Here is a 26,254-nt window from a genome sequence, read left to right on the forward strand (position 1 = left end):
TTTGGTTGATTTAAAATAAAATTTAAATGCCTTCAGCGTCTGTGATAGGTGCCAACATGAAGCTGCCGAGTTCCAGAGAAAGGGGGGACAGCTGATCACTAATCAGTGCTGCGAGACTATCAAAGGGCCCTTCAGGAGCTATCTGTTCTTTGTGTGTAAAGAGAGAACACTAGTGTACCCACCGTCTAGTTTAAAAATCAGGACTCAGCCTACTCTTTCCACTAACCGCGATCATGGTTTTCAAACGGAGGACCAACGGCGCTTTGCCACTGGGCCACCACCTGGGCCCTGCAGAGGGCCTACCAGACAATGAATCAGCTCCCTTGGAGAGGCGCCTGCGACCGCCCCACCACCCCGAGAGCTAGAATTGAACCTGGGGGACCTCTGCGGCGCCCTATCACATGCCGTGGGCGCGCCACGCCTCCCCGAGGGCCGGGGGAGTCACGTGGGCGCGCGGCCCCGCCCCATCGCCCTGTCCGCGGCGAGGTGGGGCCTGGTGTTTGCCCCGGAAGTGGATGTCTTCCTCTGACAGCTGCTGATAAGTTGGCGGCGGCGAGGGCAGCGGCAGGCCGGGAGCAAGATGGCGTTGCGGCCAGGACCTGGGTCTGGCGGCGGCGGGGCCGCGGGAGCCGGCGCGGGGGCCGCCGGGGGAGGCAGGTAGGTGTGAAGGACCGGGCAGGAACCCCCTGGCCTCCGCGGGGGCGGCGAGGGGCGCTTGGCGGTTATGGCGGTTTTCTCCAGCTCCGATTCTTTTCCTTGGAACTGGGCTGCAGGAGGAGGGTCATCCCCCAGGGACCCAGGACGAAAGGGGCGTGTGGAGCCCGGGTGCCCGACGCTTGTGTTCCGGGCTCATTTGGGGACGCCGGCCGCCTGGGGTCGAGCGGGGAGCGGGCGCGCGCCCAGTGTGGGAGGGGAGAGAAGATGAGGGTCCTCTTGGGGGGGGGGGGGGCGGGGTAAATCAGGAACCCCGACTCCGCTCCTAGTCCTGGCTGCCTTGAAGCGACCAGGGTCTTCCCTTTCCCTGGGCTTTCTAGACTTAACCAGATATGTTGGAGGGAGGGCTCTAAAAATCTGTTCACAAAGCTGGATGACTGTTTCCAAGGGGGTGTGTGTGTGGACGATTTGTCTCTTCCCCTTTTAGAGTGTCCTGTCCTCATTATATTTCCTTAACCCGCGACAAACGGCAGGAACATCTAAAGACCTCTGAATTAGTAATGGTCTTGAGATAGAGTTATTGTCTTGTACACTAACTCTTAAGACTTGTCTGTCTCCTTTTTAAAAAGGCATTTAAAAACAAAGAAAATGCACTGTTAAACAGCAGTTGCGCATTTATTAGAACAAAGCTTCCAGACTCTTAGCCCTTAAACACATCTGCCCTCTGCCACATTTCAGCCAAGAACTGGCTGTGGTTCTTCTACCCAGAACGATAAGGGAGATGTACATTTGCAAGTTGACAGGTTCATTATCATTTAAGGAAATATTTTATTCCGGGAAGTTTTCACTCCACTTCTATAATGACCTAGTCTGATTTTGTTTTACTAACCAACACATACAGCACACACATTTGGAGGTACCCTAAATTATCGTTGGAAATCGAAGTGTTAGGTTTTGTTTTGTTGTTTTTTTTTTTGTTTGTTTTTCCATGCAGTGTTTCAATTTCGGAGTCGTGAACACTACAAAAGTGTGAGGACCTTAAAGTTATCACCTCTTGCGGGTGCTTGTGTGTATGTCAGGAAACGAGCAGTGGCTGTTCAATAAACCACCTGTGTGCAACCCCATTTTTCATTTTCTCTGCACATCTTAGACTTAAGATTTTTAAACTTTTTGCTTTCTCTTTTGTTCTCTTCGTTGTTTCATTAGAGGGTTTTTAAAAAAATAAATACTTGGTATAAGCCAGTTTCTGGCTGGAGAAGAAACACATGTAATAATGTCCCCTCTATTTGTTTTGTTTTCTTTTTTTTCTTTTTTTCTTTCGTCTTGTTTTTTTTTTTTTTTTTTTTTCTTTTTTAATTTTTTTGAGAGGAAGTCTCGCTCTGTTACCCAGGCCAGAGTGCAGCGGCGCGATCTCGACCCACTGCGACCTCTGCCTCTGGGTTCAGGTGATTCTCCTGCCTCAGCCTCTGGAGGGATTACCCCCAGATGCGCGCCACCACGCCCAGCTAATTTTTGTTGATTGAGCGATTGAGACAGAGTCTCGTTCCGTCACCCAGGCTGGAGTGCCGTGGCACGATCCCGGCTCAGTGCAACCTCCACCTCGCGGGTTCAAGCGATTTTCCTGCCTCAGCCTCTCAAGTAGCTGGGATTACAGGCATGCTCCACCACGCCCAACTGATTTCTGTGTTTTTAGTAGAGACGGTTTCACCATGTTGGCCAGGCTGGTCTCAAACTCCTGGCCTCAAGTGATCCGCCCACCTCGGCCTTCCAAAGTTCTGGAATTACAGGCGTGAGTCACCACGCCCGGCATCCTCTATTTATTTCCTATGTGTGATTACAGTTTCTAAAATATCCCTGGGTGGTATTAATTTGATCAAGTATATGATTAATCATGGCACCAAGTTCTGGGAAAATGTAAACTTAGAAGAATTGATATCTAGGCCCAAATTGTTATTTACTTAAAAAAAAAGGTTTTTGGGTGGGGAGGACCTCAGGTTCAAGTGCATTATTCCCTTTAGTTTATAGTATTTGAGTATCATTCGTCCATGGACGCAAATTTTTTAAATGAATATGGGTTGAATTTTGATAGAATGATTTTTAAATTTCCCTCCTTTGTAAATGTAGTAACATCTGTATTCTAAAACTGTAAACGATATATGGGAGAGAAAGAAATGGTTAAAATGATCCTTACCTTGAAAAATGTATGGTACATGTTACATATATTGGCAGCTTTCTGAGACTGAGAAGCTGTATCCTCAATAGAAAAAGAAATACTATGTTTTTTTAGAGAGTTATGGTAAAGGCTGAAGCTATTTTATTTTTAATTTTCTTTTTGCCACCCACCCTCCCTGAAATTATTTTATAAGGAAACTAACATTATGGCAACCTAAGTATATTAGAAGAAAAAGAACAGGCAACTTCTCTACACCTTTAATGGAGAAAATCCTTGAACTATAACTGACTGTATTGTTTGGATACTTCTCTGTATTCTGAGAGGCTAAGCAAAAGACAATAATGTTTTCCAAATTTAATATTAGCCTACTTTTGATTGGTGTCCTGAATGAGCTACTTTAGAATAAATGGTAGAGTTGTATAAATGGCAAAATTTGCCCAAGAGATGAGAAGTATAATTCCTTTTTTTTTTTTTTTTTTTTAAATCAAGTAAGGCAGAAAAAAAAAAAGTTGAAAGGTCTGGATTAGTCTGTAGTCATTGAATGCCTACATGGGTAAGGTAATGTTCTTGATGCTGTAATGAATTAAAAAGACATCAAAACATGGTCCCCATCCTTGGAGAATGTACAAAATGACTGTGGTACAAAGTAAAAGAGAACAAAAGAGGTCACGTTCCTCTAGAATGTTATCATTTATGAACTTGTCTATTTTTTCCTATCTTTTACAAGCGTTTAGAGGGCTTCCTCATCTTTTCTTCTTCCACTGCTTCTAGCACATTTTTGCACATAAAAAACATTCTGTAAATATTTGTGGATTCCAGCTACATCAAAGGCAAAGAAGTGGTATTTCAGTTGGGTTACAATTAGAGGAAGAGGAAGCGGTCAAGAGATTGTTGTAGAGCTGGGAAGGCCTAGTGAACACTAAGGAAACAACGTACCTGCAGTGCCAGATGACTGTGGCTCCGAGTGGTGGTGAAGAGTTTTGTGAGATTATTTTATAAGGAAACTAACATTAGTTTCCTTATAAAACTGAAAAGTAGAGTTGTGCCCAAACTAGAGAGGGCCTTGAGTTTAAACTAAGGAAATTCAGTTTCAGGGAAATCATTCCATGGTTTTAACTCCAGGAGTGCATCTTGCTAAAGGACCGTTTAATTACTGAGTAATGGTTCATCATTTAGAAAGATGTCTGTCACTTGTGCTGCTTCAGATGAATTAGAATCCAGAGTCTGGAGGAGGGGTGATCCATTAGTAAGTCTTTAGGAGTCTAGGCCTAAGAAGTGAAGGCTAGTGTCAAATCTAGGTTAGTAGCAAAGGTAACTGAAAAGGAGGGACGGATGAGATAGGTAAGTGACAGAGCTCTGCTTTCATACTGAGATATCAGTAATATATGAATTAGTGATTTCACCTTTGTAATTAAATTGTTGGTCATTTTGCTGCCCAGTTTTTTGCCAAGCTTTTACTGTCTTATTAATGCCTCAGCTGCTTATCTAACCAATCTTTAAGCATGTTGATATTAGTTGTCTAAACATTTCAGAGAAAAATACAAATTTTTCATAGGTCACTTAGCAGTTCGAGTTGCTAAATTCTTACCAAAGTCATGTTTGTCAGTAGTCTTACTTTTGTTTTTATTTTGTTTTCAAAGGAACCTTTATACATCTGTTTATGTATTTATGTCTATGTGATTGTCTTAGCTGAGACTTTGTCAGACTTGATTCTACATCCTCATTTGACAGAGGGGAAACCAGACAGGGGGTGAAGGAGATTGCACAGAGCTTCACAGTTACTTTATGGCAAAGCTGGAAGAAAGAAAATATAACACGAGTTTCCAATTCTTCTGAGCCACTAGACCATATGACTAATTTAAATGTTTAAGGCTGATTTTTAAAAACCTTGACAGCTTGATTACTTAAATGTGTTCATTGCTCCTAAATTTATCAATTTTAGCATATGAGTAATGTCTTTAAAAACTGAATACAGGCATACCTCATTGCAGTTAGCAGATACAGTGTTTTTTATAAATTGAAGGTTTGTGGCAACCCTGCATTGAGCAAGTTTATCCGCACAATTTTTCCACAACCTGTGTTCACTTCATGTCTCTGTCACATTTTGGTAATTCTCACAATATTTCAAACTCTTTCATTATTATTATTTGTTATGGTAATCTGTGATCAGTGTGTCTTTCATGTTACTGGTGTAATTGTTTTGGAGCACCACAAACCCAGCTCGTATAAGCCAGCAAACGTAATGGATAAATGTTTTGTGTAATCTGACTGCTCCACCTACCAGCTGTTGCCCTGTCTTCCTCTCCAAGGGCCTCCATATTCCCTGAGACATAACAGTATTGAAGTTAGGCCGATGAACCCTACAATGGCCTCTAAGTGTTGGTGAAAGGAAGAGTCACACATCTCTCCCTTTAAATCAGAAGCTAGAAATGATAAAGCTTAGTCATTAAGTGTTGAAAGCTGAGGTAAGTCAAAAGCTAGGCCTCTTACACCAGTTAAACTAAGTTGTGAATGCAGAGGAAAAGTTTCTGAAGGAAATTAAAAGTCCTATTCCAGGAAACACAAGTGTTAAGAAAGTGAAACAGCTTTGTTGCAGATAATGAGAAAGGGTGAGTGGTCTGGATAGAAGATTAAACCACCCTTAACTTTCCCTTAAGCCAAAGCCTAATCTGGAGCAAGATCCTTAGTCTCTTCAATTCTGTGAAGGCTGAAGGCTGAGAGAGGTGAGGAAGCTGCAGAAGAAAAGTTGGAAGCTAACAGGTCGGTTTATGAAGTTTAAGGAAAGAAGGTGTCTCCATAACATAAAAGTGCAAGGTGAAGCAGCAAGTGCTGATGTAGAAGCTTTAGCAACTTATTCAGAAGAGCTAAGATCATTGATGAAGGTGGCTATGCTAAACAATAGATTTTCTGTTTTCTTTTTTTTTTTTAGACAGAGTCTCACTCTGTCACCCAGGCTGGAGTGCAGTAGCGTAATCTTGGCTCAGTGCAACCTCCGCCTCCCAGGTTCAAGTGATTCTTCTGCCTAGGCCTCCCCAGTGGCTGAGATTACAGGCGCGCGCCACCATGCCTGGCTAATTTTATATTTTTAGTAGAGATGGGGTTTCACTACGTTGGCCAGGCTGGTCACGAACTCCTGACCTGCCTTGACCTTCCAAAGTGCTGGGATTAACAGGCATGAGCAACCATGTCTGGCCAGATTTTCAGTGCAGACGAAGATGCAACCTAGGACTTTCCTAGCTAGAGAAGAGAAGTCAATGTCTGGTGCCAGAGGACAGGCTGACTCTCTTGTTAGGGCCTAATGCAGCTGGTGACTTTAAATTGAACCAATGCTCATTGACCACTTTGAAAATGTTAGGGCTTTTTAAAAGTATGCTAAATCTACTCTGCCTATACTCCATAAATTGAACCACAAAGCCTCAGTGACAGCACATCTGTTTACAGCATGGTTTGCCCATTGTTGAGACCAATTGCTCAGAAAAAAGATTCTTTTGAAAATATTACTGCTGGCCGGGCGCGGTGGCTCAAGCCTGTAATCCCGGCACTTTGGGAGGCCGAGACGGGCGGATCACGAGGTCAGGAGATCGAGACCATGCTGGCTAACACGGTGAAACCCCGTCTCTACTAAAAATACAAAAAACTAGCCGGGCGCGGTGGCGGGCGCCTGTAGTCCCAGCTACTTGGGAGGCTGAGGCCGGAGAATGGCGTGAACCTGGGAGGCGGAGCTTGCAGTGAGCTGAGATCCGGCCACTGCACTACAGCCTGGGTGACAGAGCGAGACTCCGTCTCAAAAAAAAAAAAAAAAAAAAAAAAGAAAATATTACTGCTTATTGACAATGTGCCTGGTCACCCAAGAGCTCTGATGACAATGCATAAGAAGTTTAATGTTCTCATGCCTGCTAAAACAACATCCATTCTGCAGTCCATGAATCAAGGAGTAATTTCTCCTTTCATCTCTTATTATTTGAGAAATTTATTTCATAAGGCTATAATGCCCATAGATACTGATTTCTTTTGATGGAACTGGGCACAGTAAATTGAAAACTTTCTGGAAAAGAATCACTGTTATAATTTTTATATTCTTTATTGTTGTTGTTGTTATTTTAGAGAGATGAGGTCTCACTATGTTGCCAAGGCTGGTCTCAAATTCATGGGCTCAAGCAATCCTCCCACCTTGGCCTCCCAAAGTGCTGGGATTACGGGTGTGAGCCACCAGGCCCAGCCATTCACTAGATTCTCTAAAGAGTATCTGGAAACCTTCTTTTCAGATCCTTGACTTCCACATTAAGAACCTTTCTCACTCAGAAGTCTTCCTTGATTTGTCCCTTTTTCTTTCTAGGCTCAGAGAAAGAAGTCCCACTTCGTTTTCAAACCAGATCCATTTTGCTAGTTTGTTTGTTTTGTTTTGTTTTGAAACAGAGTCTTGCTCTGTTGCTCAGGCTGGAGTGCAGTGGCTCAGCAATCTCGGCTCACTGCAACCTCTGCCTCCTGGGTTCAAGCAATTCTCATGTCTCAGCCTCCTGGATAGCTGGGATTACAGGCACATGCCACCACAACTGGCTAACTTTTGTATTTTTAGTAAAGATGGTGTTTTGCCATGTTGACCAGGCTGGTCTTGAACTCCTGGCCTCAACTGATCTGCCTGCCTTGGCCTCCCAGAGTCCTGGGATTACAGACATGCACCCCCTCATGTGGCCCCCTTTTGCTACTTTGTGTGTTAATCCCATTTCCTTAAAAACCTTATCAATCACTAAGTACGTATTTTGTCTCTTAAATTTTTTCTCCCTAGGGTCTCTTCCTCTTTCTTTTTTTTTTTTTTTTTTTTTTTTTTTTTTGAGACGGAGTCTCGCTCTGTCGCCCAGGCTGGAGTGCACTGGCCGGATCTCAGCTCACTGCAAGCTCCGCCTCCCGGGTTTTACGCCATTCTCCTGCCTCAGCCTCCCGAGTAGCTGGGACTACAGGCGCCCGCCACCTCGCCCGGCTAAGTTTTTGTATTTTTTTTTTTTTAGTAGAGACGGGGTTTCACCGTGTCAGCCAGGATGGTCTCGATCTCCTGACCTCGTGATCCGCCCGTCTCGGCCTCCCAAAGTGCTGGGATTACAGGCTTGAGCCATCGCGCCCAGCCCTCTTCCTCTTTCTCTGTTGAAACTAACTCACTCAACGATCACCGTTTTTGAAAACAGTGATTTATTTTATTTTTATTTTTTTTTTTGAGACGGAGTCTCGCTCTGTCGCCCAGCCTAGGCTGGAGTGCAGTGGCGCGATCTCGGCTCACTGCAAGCTCCGCCTCCCAGGTTCACGCCATTCTCCTGCCTCAGCCTCCCGAGTAGCTGGGACTACAGGCGCCCACAACCGCGCCCGGCTAATTTTTTGTATTTTTAGTAGAGACGGGGTTTCACCGTGGTCTCGATCTCCTGACCTTGTGATCCGCCCGCCTCGGCCTCCCAAAGTGCTGGGATTACAGGCGTGAGCCACCGCGCCCGGCCAGTGATTTATTTTTTAATCTTTGTTCTCACCACTATTCTACAGCATTAGATGCTGGTAACTACTTCCTTCTTGAAATGTGGTCCTTCTTCAGTTATAACTCTGTTATAAGGACTCCCTTGGTTCTCAATGACCATTTCCTACTCAGTTTTCACTGTAAGAATTCTCCAAGTGTCAGGACTGGGCGCAGTGGCTCACACCTGTAATCCCAGCACTTTGGGAGGCTGAGGTGGGCGGATTATGAGGTCAGGAGATCAAGACCATCCTGGCTAACATGGTGAAACCCTGTCTCTACTAAAAAATACAAAAAATTAGCCGGGCATGGTGGCGGGTGCCTGTAGTCCCAGCTACTTGGGAGGCTGAGGCGGGAGAATGGCGTGAACTCGGGAGGCAGAACTTGCAGTGGGCCGAAATGGTGCCACTGCACTCCAGCCTGGGCGAAAGAGCCAGACTCTGTCTCAAAAAAAATAAAAAATAAAAAAGATATATATATTCATGCCCTTGGCTATTTCATCTACAACCAGAGCTTATTTTTTATTTTTTATTTTTTTGATGCGGAGTTTCACTCTTGTTGCCCAGGCTGGAGTGCAGTGGTGCGATCTGAGCTCACCACAACCTCCACCTCCCGGGTTCAAGCGGTTCTCCTGCCTCAGCCTCCTGAGTAGCTGGGATTACAGGCATGCACCACCACGCCCAGCTAATTTTGAATTTTTAGTGGAGACGGGGTTTCTCCATGTTGGTCAGACTGGTCTCGAACTCCCAACCTCAGGTGATCTGCCCGCCTCTGCCTCCCAAAGTGCCGGGATTACAGGCGTGAGCCACTGCCTGGCCAGAGCTTAATTTTTTAACCTTTATTTATTTATTTATTTGAGACAGAGTCTCACTCTGTCGCCCAGACTTAACCTTTATTTAAAAGAGCCTAGGCCAAGTGCGGTAGCTCACGCCTGTAACCCCAGCACTTTGAGAGGCCGAGGCGGGCAGATCATGAGGCCAGGAGTTCAAGACCAGCCTGGCCATCATGGTGAAATCCTGTCTCTACTGAAAATACAATAATTAGCAGGGTGTGGTAGTGCTCGCCTGTAGTCCCAGCTACATGGGAAGCTGAGGCAGGAGAATCACTTGAGCCTGGTGGGTGGAGAGGTTGCAGTGAACTGAGATCATGCCATCACACTCCAGCCTGGATGAGAAGAGCAAACTCTGTCACAAAAAAATTATAATAATAAAAATTTTTAAAAGGTGTCAGCTTAACCCTTAGAAGAGAGCTTTCTTATGCTGTAAAGTGAGGACTTAGTGTTTAATGGGTACAGAGTTTCTGTTTGGGATGATGGAAAAGTTCTGGAAATGGATAGTGGTAATGGTTGCACAACATTGTGAATGTCCTTAATTATGCCGTGGAATTATACACTTAAAAATGGTTAAAATGATAGAATTTTATGTTGTGTATATGTTGCCACAATAACAATAAAACCTCTCACAACTTCATATAATATTAAAAATAAAATTAAACATTTTGAAGGCCCTCGGCCTGGTGCGATGGCTCACCTGAGGTCAGGAGTTTGAGACTGGCCTGGCCAACATGGTGAAACCCTGTCTCTACTAAAAATAAAAAAAAATTAGCCAGGCATGGTGGTGGGCAACTGTAATCCCAGCTACTCAGGAGGCTGAAGCAGGAGAATTGCTTGAACACAGGAGGCGGAGGCTGCAGTGAGCCAAGATCGCACTATTGCACTCCAGCCTGGGCAACAAGAGCAAAACTCTATCTCAAAAATAAATAAATAAATAAAATAAAAATAAATAAAGGCCCTGTACAATCTGCTTGCTTTTAAATCATATAGTTAACATTTAACCTACATTCATTTCTCCAAACATCCCTGCATCTCTGCCTCAGAGCTTTTGCTCAAAATATATAGTGTGCTTCTATTTTTCTTTAAGATTCAGCTCCAGAGCTACTTCTATAAAACTTCTTTTTTTATTAAATTCATCTTTTTCTTCTCATCCTTATTAATAATTTTGACCTCGCTTATAGCAGTTAGCACATTTACCCTGTGGTATAGTTATTTGCCTGCATATGTGTATTTTTGCTTATAAGATTCCATCATTTCATGTTGTTGACACTCAATAGATGTTGACTGAATTGAATCTGAAGTCTCTCATTTTATAGATGGGGAAATTGGAATCCAGAGAGGACACACAGTGACAGAGCCAGGACTAGTTTCAGGGTTTTCTGTCTTCTGTTTCAACAAGTTTCCGTCTGCACTAACATAGTGACATGCATCCTATGGATGCTCTCAGTCTACTGATGTTAGACAATTCAGTATTGTGGTACAGAATAAACACCAGGTCCCATCTACGAGTCTTTCATCCATATAAAAAAGTACATTTGTTATTTGAAAATCTTTGTACATATGAAGATTATGATGTATTTTTATTCTGTTTTCAGCTTCATGTTTCCTGTTGCAGGTGGGATAAGACCCCCTCAAGGTATGTGAAAGTTTAAGTTTTGAACTTTTATTTTTCACTCTTGTGTTTCTGAATCTGGAATTAAATAAGTAAATAGAAAGTAAGTTCTATTGCTGCTAAATAGAGTAAAATTTTCTACACTCTTAAACGTATATGACAGCTACTCTTAAAATTTCTCAAAAATTATATAATTTTGGGAGTAATAAGGGTCACTTCTCATTTCTCCCAAACCTATATAAACATTACGTTCATAGATTGTTTAACCTCAGAGGTGAAAGAGACTTTTAGGACAAGAATGTTAAGGAACAGGTGATAAGAATGAAATGAGCTGTAATTCACTTAATGATGTCTTTCTCCTTCTGTCTAGTCTTCCGCTAGATTGTTAGTGCCATGTCTGTCTAATGCTCATCTAGCATTATCTCTAGCACCCAGCATGTTGATTTAACATAATAGGTTCTCTGTAGATGTTTGTTGAATGAATAAACGAACATCTTTAGTTGTTTCACACTGCTATTTTTTCTCTATATGATAGTATCTTCTTATAATCATGTTTTATAAACATAATTTTGAAATTAAAAGAGATCACATACTGTGATTCAGCTTAAAGTATTTAAGTCTCAGGATTTTGTTTGGTTTTGGTTTTTTATTTTTATTTTAATTTTTTGAGATGGGGTCTTGCTCTTTCGCCCAGGCTGGAGTACTGGTGGCACAGTCATAGCTTACTGCATAGCCTCGGCCTCCTAGGCTCAAGCATTTCTCCCACCTCAGCTTCCCAGGTAGCTGGGACCACAGGTGCATACCACCACGCCTGGCTAATTTTTAAATATTTTGTAGAGACACGGTCTCCTTATGTTGCCCAGGCTGGTATCAAATTCCTCGGCTCAAGCGATTCTCCTGCCTTGGCCTCCCAAAGCACTGGGATTACAGGCATGAGCCCCCATGTCATATAAGTCTCAGTTCTATTCCTAGAAATTTCTGTACTAAGTATACCTCTTCTCTCTTGGTCTGAGACCAGGACCCACCAATATCAATTCTAGCTTTATCTTCAAGGAAATAGTAGTGACGGAATATAATTTTGACCCATGCTGCCATGCAGCTGGGACACAACAGTGAAGAAGGAATAGATCTGCCTTTCTCTGGCTTTTTTTCCACTCACTTCTCCCACTCTGATGTATTCCCTCTCCCCTCACACCAAGCTGCTTCTGAAAACTGGCTCTTCTTAAAAAGCCAGCGTTGATTGGTTGTCATAGATTTGCTGGAGAAACAGAGACTCATAGGTCAGCAGTAGAGATAAAAGATAAAGAGCAGCTCAGTAGCAGATGGTCAGTGGCTCATCCTGACTTTGTCTTCATTTATAATCAGTGATGGCGGTTGAGTTTCAGGCAAGTTTTTCCAAGGGTCAGTTGTATTCTTTTCATCGTGTTCACGTTTATGCATTATTTAAGCTATCTGTAATTAGATGTGTCCCAGATTGAGATCAAATGGTTTGAGATCTTTTGTTCTTTAGGAAGGTATTACAGAGTTATGTGTTCATTATCATGGTTTGTTATTTTGCATTTCTATACATTTTCAAGTAAAAATATACCTATGGAGCAAAGGAACTGGACAAGAAGAGCTCTCAAAATGTTGCCTGATATTTTTTCTTAGGGAATTTGGAATTGGTTTGGAGATTTTTTTTAACAGTTTTTAGGATGAACTTTTGGATCATTTGAAGGCTTTAAATTATGCGTGCATCATTTCTGAAAACATATGTAAGAAACTGACAGCAAGGGTGGCCACAAGATCGTGAGTACTTGAATAGGAGACAGAGGAGAGAAAGAGACCTATTTTTTACTGTGTACACTTTTGTGCCTTGAAATATTATGCCAGATATGTGAGTTACCCATTCAGAAATAAAATAAAATCAATTAAAATGAATAAAACTTTAAGTCTAAAGAAATAAGACAGAAAACATCTTACGGTGGCTGTTTTCAATCTGTGTATTCTAATTCTCCCTGACACCTTGTGATCTTTGTACTTGGTGTTCTTTGGTCTGGAATATTCTTCCCAAATACCTGCATGGCTTGGTTCTTTATTTTCTTGAGGACCTTTCTGAGATACCACCCTGTTGGTGAAACTTTTTCTGATTGCCCTATGTAAAATAGCAACCACTCTATTCCCTCTTGCCCTGCTTTATTATTTTTTGGCCCTAGCTCTTATCACCACCTGATATGTACTTATTTTTTTGTTGTCTGTCTCTCCTGATTACAGTGTAAGCTCCGTGAGAGTGAAGACCTGGTTTTATTCATGGCTGTGTCCCCAGAACAGTGCCTAATATGGAGTAGGCCTCAAATACTTGAATAAGTGAATGGTCTACCTCAAATAACTGTTAGCCACAATGTGGATGTCCATGCTTCTGAAATTAGGCTAGGTTATAGATAACCTGGAAGGTACACAAAAGCCATAAGATAAACATGGTATGATTTCCTAGATCTTTAATTTTTCAAATCGACAGTTTGATATAAAGTTCCTTACGGTGGAACCAACATGGATGTAGTTTGAATGCAAAATTAGAGTGAAATTTGTGCTCAGGCTATGTAAGGATTTTGTTTTATTCACTTCTGTGTACCAAGCACATAGAACTATGCCTAGCATATGGTAGGCGTTTAGTATTTATTAAAATCCCAAAGAGATGTATATTCATTCACCTATGCTCTTGGAAAAGTTTGGGAAACACTAGCCTAAATCATACTTTCATGATAGTTTTCTGCCATTGCACATACTGATGGCTACTTTGTGGTAACTGTTATATTACCTATTCATGTAAGAAAAAGGAAGAAGAATAACATTTCTTTGAGCATAGTAAGTATTAAACAGTTTTACAAATGAGAAACCAAGGCATAGAAAGAAGCAAATTGCCCAAGGTTCCAAAGAAGTATGTGGCATTTCTAGTTGGCTCCTAGAGTTCATGCTCCTGTTATTTTGTTAGTTATCTGCTGCTGTGTAACAGATTATCCTGAACATTAAAAAGTAAACATTTTATTATTTTATAGTGTGTCTGTGGGTCAGGAATCTAAGAGTAGCTCTGCTGGGTGGTTCAGGCTCAAGACCTCTTATGAGATGGCAGTGAAGATGAGCCAGGCTTGCAGTCATCTGAAAGTTTCATGGAGCTGCTTCCAGGGTGGCTCACTGAGATAGATGGCAAATTCATGCTGCCTTTTCGCAGAAGACCTCAGTACCTTACCACATGGATTCTCCATAGGTCTTACTGAGTATTTCATAACGTGGCAGTGCTCCAGAGCGAGTGATCCGAAAGAACCAGGAGGAAACTACAGTGTCTTTTAAGAACTAGCCTCCGGGCCAGGCGCAGTGGCTCACACCTGTAATCCTAGCACTTTGAGAGGCTGAGGCGGGTGGATCACTTGAGGTCAGGAATTCAAGACCAGCCTGACCAAGACGGCGAAACCCCATCTCTACTAAAAGTACAAAAATTAGCAGACACCTGTAGTCCCAGCTACTTGGGAGCCTTGAACCCAGGAAGTGGAAGTTGCAGTGAGCTGAGATCATGCCACTGAACTCCAGCCTGGGTGACAGAGTGAGACTCTGTCTCAAAAAAAATAAATAAATAACTGGCCTTCAAAGTTATATGCTGTCATTTCCACAGTATCCTATTGGTTATACTGGTCAGCCCCATTCAGTATGGAATGGAACAACACACGAGTATGAATACCAGGAGACAGAGGTCACTGGAGGCCATCTTGAAGGCTGAGTACCCCAATTAGGCCATACTGTTTTTTAGTATGCATACAAATTCCATAGAAGAGATACTATCTTCATTTTACAGATGAAGTTTTGTAACTTGTTCAAGATCACACAGCTAAGTAAATGACGGAGTTGGAATTCATATTCATATCTGTCTCACTCGACCCTGTACTTTTTCCATTACACTCTGCTTCCTGCCAAGTAACAAGTCCTTTAGGTACTTATGGTTTTAAGAAAATAAACTTTAAAATACATTGACTTTAATAATGTCTTTATGTTTTCAGCAGGCCTGATGCCGATGCAGCAACAAGGATTTCCTATGGTCTCTGTCATGCAGCCTAATATGCAAGGCATTATGGGAATGAATTACAGCTCTCAGATGTCCCAAGGACCTATTGCTATGCAGGTACTTGCTTCTTTAGTTGGTTTCTTACAAAGTTATTGTTTGTTGTTATGTTTATATATCAAGAGCTACAGGCTAAGAGCTTAATGTTACAATTAGAAATAAGCATAAATAAATGACTTCCTTCAAACTAAAATGAAGATGTGTTCACCCTCCAAGAGTGAGGGAGAAGGCTAAGTGTAGTGGCTCACACCTGTAATCCCCGCACTTTGGGAGGCCGAGGCAGGCATGTGGGTGTGGTGGCATGTGCCTGTAGTCCCAGCTACTCGGGAGGCTGAGGCAGGGCAATCCCTTGAACCCGAGAGGCGGAGGTTGCAGCGAGCCGAGATCATGCCACTGTACTCCAGGGCAACGAGGGGAGACTCCCGTCTCAAAAAAAAGGCCTGAGGAAAAAAAGGTTTTTGCTTTTGTACTATTAACCAATATCTTTAAAGCCATATACTGTATTTCTTTTTTACCTAATAATTTATTTAGTTTTGCTTTTTTCAACTTTTATTTTAGATTCAGGGGACAGTCTGTAGGTTTATTACACTAATGTGTTGTGTGATGCTGAGGGTTGGGGTATGATGGAACCGATCACCTGGGTAGTGAGCATAGTACCAAACAGGTAGTTTTCCAACTCTTCCCCCGCTCTTTCTCCCCTCTTATAGTCTCCAGTCTTTATGTCGAGCCTGTCTTTATGTCCGTGTGCACCCAGTGTTTAGCTCCCACTTGTAAGTGAGAACATGTGGTATTTGGTTTTTTGTTTCTGTGTTAGTTTACTTACTTACCTAATACTTTAACATTTTCTATTTCTGTGTGTTTTGTTATACAGTATATACTTTTATACAGTAACACATGTATATAACTTATAAATAAGTAATATTAGGAGTTCACAACCAGAATTTTCAGTTGAAACCATTGTTGTTTTGAAGTCAATTATGCAAATAAAGCTTCTGTTTTGTGTTTAAATGGTCAGGAAAACTTCCAGTGTCATTTTTTATCCATCTCTAGAAGGAAGCAAATGGGAATACATTGAGATTTTGTAGGTTTTTAATTCACGTTAAGCTAGCTTTCACTAGGTTGTGCTGCAGAAACAGTCCCCAGATCTCCATGACTTACAAAAGTTTAGCCCTCACTCGTGATACATATCCTCATGTGTTGGTGCTGACTCTGCTCCATGTTTTCTTTATCCTAGGACCCTCAGCCAGGACATCCTAGGCTCTTGGCATAGGAAAAAGAGATGGCCAAACGCTGTGATGTCTTTTAAAGCTAACACCTGGAGGTAGCATATATTAGTCACTTCTGCTCACCAAAGTAATATGGCCTTAGCATCAGTAGAGGAGGAATATACCAGGAGGAATGTAAACCATATAGGGATATGTAGTCCTCTTAGAATAAACGCAGCAAATGGCCAGGAGCGGTGGCTCACACCTGTTATCCCAGCACTTTGGGAGGCCAAGGCAGGCAGATCACAAGGTCAGGAGATTGAGGCCAGCCTGACCAGCAGGGTGAAACCCCGTCTGTACTAAAAATACAAAAATTAGTCGGGCATGGTGGTGCGCACCTGTAGTCCCAGCTACTCAGGAGGCTGAGGCAGGATAATCGCTTGAACCTGGGAGGCGGAGGTTGTAGTGAGCTGAGATTGTGCCACTGCACTCCTGCCTGGGCAACAGAGTAAGACTCCGTCTCAAAAAAAATAAAGTAAAATAAAAAAATAAGAATAAAGGCAGCAAATAACTAAAAACAATCTACTATAGAATACAATGTCTTTTAAATTAAAACTTCCTAAGCTTACTACTGAATCTTAATAACAATTGATACAAATTTTAAATCATTAATTTTTACACTAAACATTATTTTATGCTTACACAATTATCTGAAAAATGTTTTTAGAGTTTGAACCAACCAAAAACAGTAAGAGTCTCTAATATGCAGAACAATAGGAAAAAAAGTAAACTATGAGAGTTGATAGTGCCTTAATAATGTCCCTGAATATCAGAAGCTTGTGTATTAATGATGCTAAGACAAAGCAACCAAAGTCTTTTTCTTTAACCTTTACTCTTGCTGACAGGCATTATATTGTTTGGAAGATTCTGACCCCTTTTTTTTTTTTTTTTTTTTTTTTGAGATGGAGTTTCACTCTTGTTGCCCAGGCTAGAGTGCAATGGTATGATCTCGGCTCACTACAACCTCCGCCTCCTGGGTTCAAGTGATTCTCCTGCCTCTGCCTCCCAAGTAACTGGTATTACAGGTGTGCGCCACCACACCCAGCTAATTTTGTATTTTTAGTAGAGTCGGGGTTTTGCCATGTTGGCCAGGCTGGTTTCAAACCCCTGACCTCCGGTGATCCATCTGCCACGGCCTCCCAGAGTGCTGGTATTAAAGGTGTGAGCCACCACACCCAGTTGCTGCTCGCCATTTTTTTTTTAGAGTCTTGCTCTGTCGCCCAGGCTGGAGTGCAGTGGCGCAATCTCGGCTCACTGCAAGCTCTGCTTCCCAGGTTCACGCTGTTCTCCTGCCTCAGTCTTCCGAGTAGCTGGGACTACAGGCTCCCACCACCACGCCTGGCTAATTTTTTGTATTTTTAGTAGAGATGGGGTTTCACTGTGTTAGCCAGGATGGTCCCAATCTCCTGACCTCGTGATCTACCCGCCTCAGCCTCCCAAAGTGCTGGGATTACAGGCATGAGCCGTTGTGCCTGGCTTGCTCACCATTTTTTAAGGCGAAAAACACCCAGATTTTATTTGCCACCCCCTGGCCGAAACTCAGTAGCCTTAATCAATCAGGGACATATATGAAGCAAACCCATTGGTCCTTTAGTTATCTCTTAATCTCTTAAGTCTTTGGAGATAAAAGTGATGATTCAGATAAAAGTCAACATAGAAATTTAGTCTCTTTTTTTTTTTTTTTTTTTTTGAGACAGTGTCTGGCTCTGTTGCTCAGGCTGGAGTGCAGTGGTGCAATCTCAGCTCACTGCAACCTCTGCCTCCTGGGTTCAAGCGATTCTCCTGCCTCAGCTTCCCAAGCAGCTGGGATTACAGGCGCATGCCACCACATCCGACTAATTTTTGTATTTTTAGTAGAGACAGGATTTTATAGTGTTGGCCAGGCTGGTCTTGAACTCTTGACCTCAAGTGATCCACCCGCTTTGGCCTCCCAAAGTGCTGGGATTACAGGCGTGAGCCATTGTGCTGGCCAGAAATTTAGTCTTGATGATTATTATATTATTATTGATTATTATAATATCTCGCTTCCTCAAAAAACATAAAAAGAAAACCCTCCTCATGATGTACAATACATTTTAAAATTATTATTCTGAAGCATTTCAAACATCTAGGCAAGTGTAGAGCACATGATGGACATGTGTAAACCTGTTGCAAACTGTTGTGTAATTCTAAGAAATAATAGAAATCGTTTGCCCAGTTCCCCTATTGGTAAAACTTGTAGAACTATAGTAACACAATCAGCGTATGGACATTGGCACAGCTGAGATACAGAACATTTCTATCTCCCCAGGGATCTCCTCACGTTGCCCTTTTGTAGCTGTACTCACTTCCTTCCTGCCCCACTTTACCCCTTTTGCATTCGCTAGTGTGTTCCCCATTTCTATAATTTTGTAGTTTCAAAAATGTTATATAAATTGAATCATTAACCTTTTGGATTTGGCGTTTGTCGCTTAGCATAATCCCTTCAGATTCATCCAAGTTGTTGCATGTATCAGTAGTTCATTTTTTTAAAATTGATGAGTAATAGTTCATGGTTTGGATGTATGACTGTTTAACCGTTTGCTCACTGAAGGACATCAGGGTTGTTTACAGTTTTTGGCTATTACAAATAAAGGTTTTTGCGTGAACATACCTCATTTCTTGGGATAAATGCCCAAGAGTACAATTGCTAGGTTGCATGTATTGCATTTTTGGTTTTTTAAGATGCTGCCAAACTTCTTTCCAGAGTAGCTGTAATATTTTACATTCCTACCAGCAGTGTATCAGAGGTTCAGTTATACTGCATCCTTACCTGCATTTAGTGTCATTATTTTTTGTTTAGCCATTCTGACAGGTATGTTTAATATCTCATGGTTTTAATTTGCATGGTTTTAATGTGCAGATGATGTTGAACATCTTTTCATGTGTTTATTTACCATCATTACATTTTCTTCAGAGAAATGTCTTTTCATAGCTTCTGACCATTTTCTAATTGCATTTTTTGGTATTTTACTATTGAATTTTGAGAGTTCTTTATATCTTTTAGGTACTAGTCCTTTGTCAGATATGTGGTTTACTAGTGTTTTCTTCTTGTCTTTAGCTTGTCTTTTCACCCTCTTAATGGGGTCTTTCACAGAGCAAAAATTGAATTTTGATGAAATTCAATTTACCAGTTTTTCCTGTTATGGATCATGCATTGGTATAACTCTAAGAGTTCATTGCCTTGCCCTAGATTCTGGAGATTTTCTCCTATGTTTTTTTCTAAAAGTTTTATGGTTTTCATTTAAGTCCATGATCCATTTTGAGTTAATTTTTGATTAAGATCTAAGACTTAGATTGAGGTTGTTTTTTATCTCTGTCTTTGTATCTATGTAAGTCTGCCCCAGCAACATTTGTGGAAAAAGCTATTCTGCTTCCATTGAAATGCTTTCACATTTTTGTCAAAAATCAGTTGGGCATGCTTGTATGTATCTTTCTCTAGGTTCTCTGTTCTGTGCTGTCGTTTTATGTATATGCCTGTTCCTTCACCGATAACACAGTCTTTGTGATGGTAGCTATACGATAAGGTTGAGTCCTCCTACGTTATTCTTCTTTCCAGAATTTAACTATTCTGGTTTCTCTGCCTTTCCATATTAATTCTGGGATAATCTTGTCTATCTCTGGAAAAACTCTTGCTGGAGTTTTGATAGGCATTGTATTAAACCTCTATGAATTTAGGGAGAATTGATGTCTTTGAGAATTGACGTCTTCCGTCATAACAGTATGGGATGTCTCTTCATTTGTTTAGATCTTTGGTTTCTTCTATCAGCATTTATATAGTTTTCAGCATAAAAGTCACATCCGTGTTTGGTTAGATTTACATCTAAATATTTTGGTTTTTTGAGGAATTATGAATGGCGTTTTTTAATGTCAATGTTCACATATTCATTGGTAGTGTATAGAAATACAGTTGATTGTATATGTTTGTTTTATATCCTTCAACCTTACTGAACTTTTTATTAGCTCTGGGAATTTTTTTGTGGATTCCCTTGGGATTTTTTATATAGGTAGTCAGGTCCTACCTTTATCAAATTTTAACATGCCACATTTGCTTTACATTTTTTTAAAGAATTCAAAAATACTTTCCTTCCTCTCCTTCCCCAGAGGTGGTTATCACTATCATGAATTCAGTGTTTATGGTTCTCGTATATATTTTTATACTACTTTGTCACCCAGGCTGGAGTGCAGTGGCGCGATCTCGACTCACTGCAACCTCCACCTCCTGTGTTCAAGCAATTCTCCTGCCTCAGCATCCCTAGTACCAGGGATACAGGTGCCCACCACCTCACCTGGCTAGTTTCTGTATTTTAGTAGAGATGGGGTTTCACCATGTTGGCCAGACTGGTCTCAAACTCCTGACCTCAAGCAATCTACCCACCTCTACCTCCCAAAGTGCTGGGATTACAGGCATGAGCCACTGTGCCTGGCCATAATTTTATACTTTTATTATTTTATATATTTGTATACTTACGAGCAATATATAATATTTTCTAGGTTTTAAATTTTACGTATGTACCCTTCAACATCTTAACTTTTTAATTTAACATTGTTTGCCCCCAAGACTTATCCCTGTTGTAAAATTATGCCAAGTTCATTCATAGTAGCTGCTGTGTGGTATTTCATTGAGTGAATATATGTTGTTCTATTAACAGACATTTAAATTGCTTCTAATGTTTAGCTGTTTTGATCTCATTGATTTCTGAGTGTTCATTATATATTCTGGATTCTAATCCTTTGTAGTTACATGTGTTGCCAGTATCTTCTCCTAGTCGTTGGCCTCTTTTAATTTTGTTTATAGTGTCTTGTTGTGTAGAAATTAAGTCAGATGGATAAATCATTTCTTTTTTTCTGTCTTATCTAAGACATTCTTCCTTACCTGTGTCTTCTTATTTTAAAAAAGTTAAGTTTCTTGTCTTTCTTGTCTTTTTTTTTTTTTTTTTTTTTGAGACAGAGTCTCGCCCTGTTGCCCAGGCTGGAGTGTGGCGCAATCTCGGCTCACTGCAACTGCTGCTTCCTGGGCTCAAGCAATTCACCTGCCTTAGCCTCTAGAGTGACTGCAACTACAGGCATGCACCACCACGCCTGACTAATTTTGTATTTTTAGTAGAGATGGGATTTTACCATGTTGCCCAGGCTGGTCTGGAACTCCTGGCCTCAAGTGATCTGCCTGCCTCAGCCTCCCAAAGTGCTGGGATTACAGGGTGTGAGCCAATGCGCCCAGCCTGTCTTTTCAGATTAAGTCTCTAACCTACCTAGAATTGTTCTTTAGAATCAGCGTGAGGTAGAAGGATGTAATTTTATTATGTTCCATTGTAGTCAGTTGTTCCCAAATCATTTATAAATAGCCCGTTTTTTATTTATTGATTTCTGTGATTATTCCTGTAATATTACACTTCTTTATGTGCTTTGGATTAATTTCTAGGCTCATGTATTTGTCTCATTGCTGCATCTGTCTTTCCTTGCGTCAGTAAATATCTTATGCCTTAATTATCTAGCCTGAGATAAGCATTGATATGTGGTAGTATGGATCATCCTCCTTCTTTTACAGAATTATAACTGATTCAAGGTCCTTTGCCCTTCAGTATAATTTTAAGATCAACTTGTCAAAACAAAACTGTTGGGGTTCTAACTGAAATGGACACTTTTACTCTTTTAGTCTTAACTGTCATGCTATGCTCCTCAACTTATTGAAATCTTAAGTGCCGTCAGTAGTTTATCAAATGTATCTCAGATTTCTGAGTTCTTTCTTTTGTTATGTCATCCATTCAGTATGTAATTAAAGACTAGTATCTCTTAATCTTTTAGTTTATTTAGATTTCAAAAGTCTATAAAACTTAGTCCCTCCTTTCCAGGTGTAGGGGAAACACAAAATGCCGTTTAGTAAATTTGAATGTTCTTCAAGAGAGGAGTTTGTAAGTAAGAAGGCAATATGCATGACACGTTTCTTTCTTTCATTCTTTGTTATTTTTGTTGAACACTTTGCCTTATTTTTCATCTCTGATTTGGGTAGTTTCTTTTGTATTTTATATACTTTGGGTGAACTGAGTAAAAAAAAAGAAAAATTTAATTCTAGGACTGTGATCCTAATTTTTAGCAGCAAGAGAGCAATACTGTGATTTAAAATAAGTATACACAGCTATCTCCACCCAAGATTTAGAATAGAGAATGTTAGCAATAAAGCAATATTGTGTGTAACTCCAGTTGTAGAGTGCTAGAAACCCTTCAAAAGCATTCCAAGCTGGCCGGGCATCATGGCTCATGCCTGTAATTCCAGCCCTTTGGGAGGCCAAGGTGGGTGGATCACTTGAGGTCAGGAGTTCGAGACCAGCCTAGCCAACCTGGTGAAACCCCATCTGTACTGAAAATACAAAAATTAGCTCGGTGTGGTGGCACATGCCTGTAGTCTTAGCTACTTGGGAGGCTGAGGTGGGAGAATCACTTTAGCCTGGGAGGTGGAGGTTGCAGTGAGCTGAGATTGCACTACTGCATCCCAACTTGGGTGACAGAGTGAGACCCTGCCTCTAAATAAATAAATAAATAGAATTTAATGTGAATCCTCAATGTTTTTCTCTCCGGCATGGTTCAGTGGTTTTTGTATAAGCATGGAGAAGTTGATTAGTTGATTCTAATCAGGGGTGAAGTTTACCAGGAGACCATGTTAAGGAATTGACAATTAAGGGCATTAAGGATATTGACAAGGGCATTTAATATTGAACCCTAGAATCTAAATTGAGCAGGAAGGGAAGTGAGGATATAATGAAGATGATTAATCATGAGAAACGTGGCAAATTAACAGGTGGAACCTACAAAATAAGCCCAGGGAAAAAATAATAAATTAACAGGTGGGAGATATTAACGAGATAGGCGAATTACTGGTCTAGATGAGCTAGAAGGATCAGAAGTGGTGGTCAAGTGTCAGGATGCCTAACATCCAGATTTTGGACATGACACAGTCTTTGGTGCAGATAGATCACGGGTATTACCATGGAATGGGAAGCTGGAATTGTATGTTGGGCATGATTGTGATGAGGAGGCTAAAGACCTAGAAGACCACAGTGTTAGGTGAGTGATCCGTGTTGGTGATTGTTGACGTTACCAAGAGCAGTTGGGAGATAGAATGGAAGATAGCAAAGTCTGAAGTGTACAACTGAAGAGTGAGGAAGTTGAGGGTCAGTAGATGACGTGAACAAGATCGGAGAGTAAATGATGAAGTCTATTACTGAGAAATTAAAATGTATTCAGGTTTTTGAAGGTAGAGAGAGGAGAAAAGGTTTAGAAGAAGCAAGGAAGAATATTCCCCACTTACAGGAAATAGAAAAGTAGCAGTCTCCAAAATGAGAGTGTTTCACGGACAGACTTTAGTTAGGGACAGAAGGGGAACTTTTCAGGGAGAAGGTTGAGTAGTAGAAGAGTTTTCACTCACTAAAAATTAGCCATTTAACTATTATCATTGTCATCACTCTTAATATTAGATTTCGAACCAGGTGCGATGGCACATGCCTGTAGTCCTAGCTACTCTGGGGCTGAGGTGGGAGGATCTCTTGAGCTCAAGAGTTGGAGGCTGCCGTGAGCTGTGATTACACCATTGCACTCCAGCCTGGGTGACACAACGAGACCGTGTCTCTAAAAACATAATATTATTAAATTTTGTGATTAGCTGTTGTGTTATTCTTATTTCTGGACACTTTAATAAACTTTATAATATTGTATTATGTCATTATTATTGAATATGTTTCTTTCATTTTCTATAAAAGTTTGACTATTAGGCCTTTGATAACATCAAAATATTCATTATCCTCTCATATATATTGGAAAATCAGATTTAATTTCATTTGTGGTATGTTTACCATATGCCAGCCTCTTACCTATTATTGCAAATATGAAAATATGTAAGATATAATGCCTCTTCTCAAAGAGGATTAGTGAGCTCACAAGAATGTAATTTGTGGGCATATACTTCCATACTCACACACCAATCAGACTATTAGCAGCAGTCACCTCTGGGACAGTGAAGGGAATGGAGGGCTAGATATTAAGGGGAGCCTTCCATTTTTAGCATCTTTTAATATAATATGTTTATTTGCATATTTGCATCTTATTTGCATCTCTGCATCTTTTAATACAGTATATTTCTATTTTTTACAAATAAAAATATTAAGATAGAATTTTTGAAAGTCACATTTTTGTGTGTGATAATTAAAGGGAGAAATTGTGTTTTCTAAGCCTTTGTCTGTTTCTTCTAGGCAGGAATACCAATGGGACCAATGCCAGCAGCGGGAATGCCTTACCTAGGACAAGCACCCTTCCTGGGCATGCGTCCTCCAGGCCCACAGTACACTCCAGACATGCAGAAGCAGTTTGCCGAAGAGCAGCAGTAAGAGATCACCAAAATTAAAGGATAACAAAGATACATTATAGCATCTATCTTAAGAATTGTCTAATAATCTCTAGTGAAGATTTGAAACTAAAACAGTCAAAAGTTGTCTTTAAAACTCTTGGCCAGGCGTGGTGGCTCATGCCTGTAATCCCAGCACTTTGGGAGGCCAAAGCGGGCAGATCACGAGGTCAGGAGGTTGAGACCATCCTGGCTAACACGGTGAAACCCCGTCTCTACTAAAAAATACAAAAAATTAGCCGGGCGTGGTGGTGGGCGCCTATAGTCCCAGCTACTCGGGAGGCTGAGGCAGGGGAATGGCTTGTACCCGGGAGGTGGAGCTTGTAGTGAGCCAAGATGAGCCACTGCACCCCAGCCTGGGCGACAGAGCAAGACTCTGTCTCAAAAAAAAAAAAACAAAAACTCTTAAGGCCTGGCCCAGTGGCTCATGCCTATAATCCCAGCACTTTGGGAGGCTGAGGCGGGCAGATAGCTTGAACCCAGGAGTTCGAGGCCAGCCTGAGCAACATGGTGAAACCTTGTCTCTACAAAAAATACAAAATATTAGCTAGGCTTGGTGGCTCATGCCTGTAGTCCCAGCTGCTCTGGAGGCTGAGGTGGGAGGATCACCTGGGCCCCGAGATTGAGGCTGCAGTCAGCCGTGATCATGCCACTGTACTCCAGCTTGGGTAACAGAGTGAGACCCTATTTAAAAACAAAAACAAAAAAGCCTCTTTAAAATACCATTATTACAAGTTTAGAGTCAAAAAGGACCTTAGAGATCCTCTAATTCAACCCTGTTGTTTTTTATCTAGTGAAAGTGAAGTTCAGGAAAATGAAACAACTTGTCAGTCCAGGTAACACAGTTACCAGCAAAGCCTGAACCCAAAGTCAGGCCTCCTGATTCCCAGATCATTACTCTTTCTCCTGTATGACACTGCCTTCCCAAGCAGGTTCTTGTTTAATATGCAGAGCAAAGTGTGTTCTTACGTTTGTCTGCCTGTTTTTTGAGAACACTTTTGTATGCAAAAGCTTGTTTCCTCCTCTTGCAAATTAGATGAGAAATAAATTCATATTCATAATTTAGGTAAATCATTATTTAGACTCATGTCAAATATTTTGGAATTAATGTAGTGAGGAAACAGGATTGTCATAAGAAAACTAGATATTTAGCAATGAAATTTACACTTCTAGAAGTGCAACATGATATTGCTGAAACTGTTAGAAATCTGAATATAAAACAGTGTATAATCCTGGGAGCTTGTTTTTTATTAGGTCATTTTTCCTTCAGGAAACGATTTGAACAGCAGCAAAAACTCTTAGAAGAAGAAAGAAAAAGACGCCAGTTTGAAGAGCAGAAGCAAAAGCTCAGACTTTTGAGCAGTGTGAAACCCAAGGTAATACTTCAATACTTCTCTTCACCCAGAACATACACACCCTGAATGTGCCTCTTCCCACTCATTGAGTGGATGTCATCACTGGGGCACCAGCCCAAGCTGGGGCTGTGATTGACTCTTCTCATTTCGGTTTATCTAATTCCTAATGTGAAGGATTTTTCATTTTCTGTGAAGATACACTGTTATTGATGAGAATAGGGTATCAGCCATTATCTTCTCAACTCTTTTTTAGTATCATGGCAATATTTGTAATCTTTTTCTTGGAAAGCAGTAATCCTGAATTCAGTGATATTTCATATTTCTCTTAGAGCCTTCACAGGACGCTTAATATCAAACAGGTCTATC

General features: G+C 41.1%; 1 protein-coding gene across 15 annotated transcripts in view; it reads left to right on the forward strand.

Annotated features, from left to right (window-relative positions):
* The first annotated feature begins 444 nt into the window (after nucleotides 1-444).
* The window catches only part of SYNRG (synergin gamma), a 96,294-nt gene continuing 70,484 nt past the window's right edge, over nucleotides 445-26,254 (forward strand). For 13 of the 15 annotated variants that reach the window (XM_050764569.1, XM_050764571.1, XM_050764576.1 and 10 more), the window contains exons 1-5: nucleotides 445-657; nucleotides 10,749-10,789; nucleotides 14,794-14,915; nucleotides 24,382-24,512; nucleotides 25,804-25,909. In XM_050764569.1, coding sequence (XP_050620526.1) covers nucleotides 581-657; nucleotides 10,749-10,789; nucleotides 14,794-14,915; nucleotides 24,382-24,512; nucleotides 25,804-25,909 — 477 coding nt within the window. In that variant the 5' untranslated portion in view covers nucleotides 445-580. The remainder of the gene's footprint in view (nucleotides 658-10,748; nucleotides 10,790-14,793; nucleotides 14,916-24,381; nucleotides 24,513-25,803; nucleotides 25,910-26,254) is intronic. The other 2 variants (XM_050764570.1, XM_050764581.1) reach the window with 1 other exon arrangement.

Source organism: Macaca thibetana, chromosome 16, assembly GCF_024542745.1.
Source record: "Macaca thibetana thibetana isolate TM-01 chromosome 16, ASM2454274v1, whole genome shotgun sequence".
Lineage (NCBI taxonomy): Eukaryota > Metazoa > Chordata > Mammalia > Primates > Cercopithecidae > Macaca > Macaca thibetana.